Source organism: Eurypyga helias, unplaced genomic scaffold (genome assembly GCF_000690775.1).
Source record: "Eurypyga helias isolate BGI_N326 unplaced genomic scaffold, ASM69077v1 scaffold5932, whole genome shotgun sequence".
Taxonomy (NCBI): Eukaryota; Metazoa; Chordata; class Aves; order Eurypygiformes; family Eurypygidae; genus Eurypyga; species Eurypyga helias.
In genome coordinates, this window is record NW_010237822.1 from 30606 (window position 1) to 32866 (window position 2261).

At 40.9% G+C, this 2261-nt stretch overlaps 1 protein-coding gene across 3 annotated transcripts in view; it reads left to right on the forward strand.

The window, feature by feature from the left end:
* IFT88 (intraflagellar transport 88) overlaps positions 1–2261 on the forward strand; it is a 46326-nt gene that overhangs the window by 29745 nt on the left and 14320 nt on the right. For all 3 annotated transcript variants that reach the window (XM_010147601.1, XM_010147602.1, XM_010147603.1), the window contains exon 22: positions 919–1025. In XM_010147601.1, coding sequence (XP_010145903.1) covers positions 919–1025 — 107 coding nt within the window. The remainder of the gene's footprint in view (positions 1–918; positions 1026–2261) is intronic.

The following is a 2261-nucleotide window of genomic DNA, read 5'->3' on the forward strand; positions in this document are numbered from 1 at the left end:
TCTTCTTGTTAAGTTTTACCGGAGCCACACCTTCCAAAAGAATGTGGAGGGTGAGATTCTGTTAGGCTTTTAAGTATAGTTGGCCAACCAGTCTCTGGAAAATCCGTAGAGAATTTCAAACTACACTACAGGAAACATAACTTGGAAGAGCAGGACATCTTGCGCAATCAGTCACACCTGAACTCTGAATGAAAAAGCTCTGTAGGAATTAGGGATTGCCACTGGTTGTGAAAACACCCTCTTGTATATCCCACACTGTGCCTCGCTAATTCCCAAATATGAGGTGGTCGCCAACAAGCCTACGCGTTTAGCTGCTATGCAGGAAGAGTGTTCGCTGTATTTTAAAATAAAGTCGTATTGTTCTGCTTTAACAAATGTGCTGCTTTTTTAAAGAGGAATCATGCAGCTCTGTCGCACCGGAGAGATTTGATTCCATGACTTCTCAAAGGTATAAACAAAATGTCATGGTCATGTTGGTCACGTGTATTTCAGAAGGGTATTTAGGAAACATTCTGGAACGCTAATGTTTTTCTGAATGTATTTTCTGGAAATTATGAAATGGAGACAGGAGTTAGTGGTTCCTCAGTAATAATCTAGTATCATTATGCTTTCCAGTTTCCAAAACTGTCAGGAATTTCTGCAATTCCTGCAAATGTCAGGAATTCTGAGCCAGATGAGTTGTGGCTTCCACACGGATAAATGGGTATTTGTATTCTTCGTGTGTATGACACTGTGTCACAGAAAATGTTGGATTACTGGCAGAATATCACAACTTGCACAGTGGTACTGCACCGAGTCACCGTGTACCCCCCGTTACTTGCATTCTTTGCCGTTCTGTACCTGCAGTTCTGTTAGGGTGCACCTGTAGTTTGACCTGCTCGTAAGCCTTTTTGTAATGATGTTTTGCTTTTCAATTAGGCCTCCGATTTTTAGTTCGTCTCTGCACCGATATGGGGCTGAAAGAAGTCCAGGAATATATGACAAAACTCAAGAAAGTGGAAAAATTAAAGGAAATAAGAGAGCAGGTAAGCTTGTTTCTGTCTGGGATTGTAGAGTATCACTACATGCATCGGTGAAACTGAGATAGTGTTTATCATACCTCGAGCTAAAATGTGTATTAACTTCCTGGCTTGTGTTTTGCTGTTTGGGGGTTTCAGTTTTAAATTACTGATGGGCCTTTTATCTGAATGTTGTTTTTTGAGCACCAGGTTTTCTGTGATTTTAACTATTAGTGAAATATGGGTTCTGTGGATGTGATGGGAATGCTGGAGCCACCTGCATAATTCAGTGTCTCTGGAATGTTGTCTTTCCTACTTACTTGCCAGACTGTGTAAAGTGTATTTATGAGCCAAGTAATAATGCAACTACAGGGAAAGAAGGGGAGCCTGAGAATTTGTCTATGTAGCAGAACTCCTTTTTGCTATGTACAAACCTGCAACATGGGCAGATTGCACAGGTAGAAGTAAATCATTCATGTTAGTGCCACTTTTTAAATGGAAAAAAATATAAATTTCCATGGAAGAGCTACAGGCTGTGAAAGGTATGAGAGCACAACTTGTGCTCTATTCAGAGGAGTAAGTGTGTCTGTGTGTGTGTGTGAGCATTGTTTTCTTGCTATTCCTGTGATAAAGTAAGGTGTTAAAATGAAAATCAGCTTCTTTTGTAGAAAGCATCATATTTCCTGAATGCATTTCTGTACTTTCTGTTGTGGAAATACCTACCAAGGAAATATTTAAAATAGACTAACTGGTCTAAGTTCCTTGAGATTTTAGTAACACAGAAAGGCCAGGCTGGACGAGGCCTTGAGCAACCTGGTCTAGTGGAAGGTGTCCCTGCCCATGGCAGGGGGGTTGGAACTAGATGGTCTTTAAGGTCCCTTCCAACCCAAACCATTCTGTGATTCCATGAAATGATGTTTAACTTAAGGAGTTTTTTTTTTCATTCTGACTACAGTGTGTTAAGGAACTTCTTTGAGTAGTACCTGGATGACAGAGATGTCAGTGGAATCCAGTAGAGTTGCATGGTAGCACAATTCATTGCACAGTTGGTTTAGACTGTTCAGACTTCGGTAGTGATCGTAACTCAGCAGTGACACAGAAAACTCACTCTGTATTACATTTAAGTATTCCTGTGGAAGATTCTGGTGATTCTCTCCTGTCACAAAACTAACCTTGCAAAGCAGAATCATAGAATGGTTTGGGTTGGAAGGGACCTTAAAGATCATCTAGTTCCAAGCCCCCTGCCATGGGCAGGGAAACCTT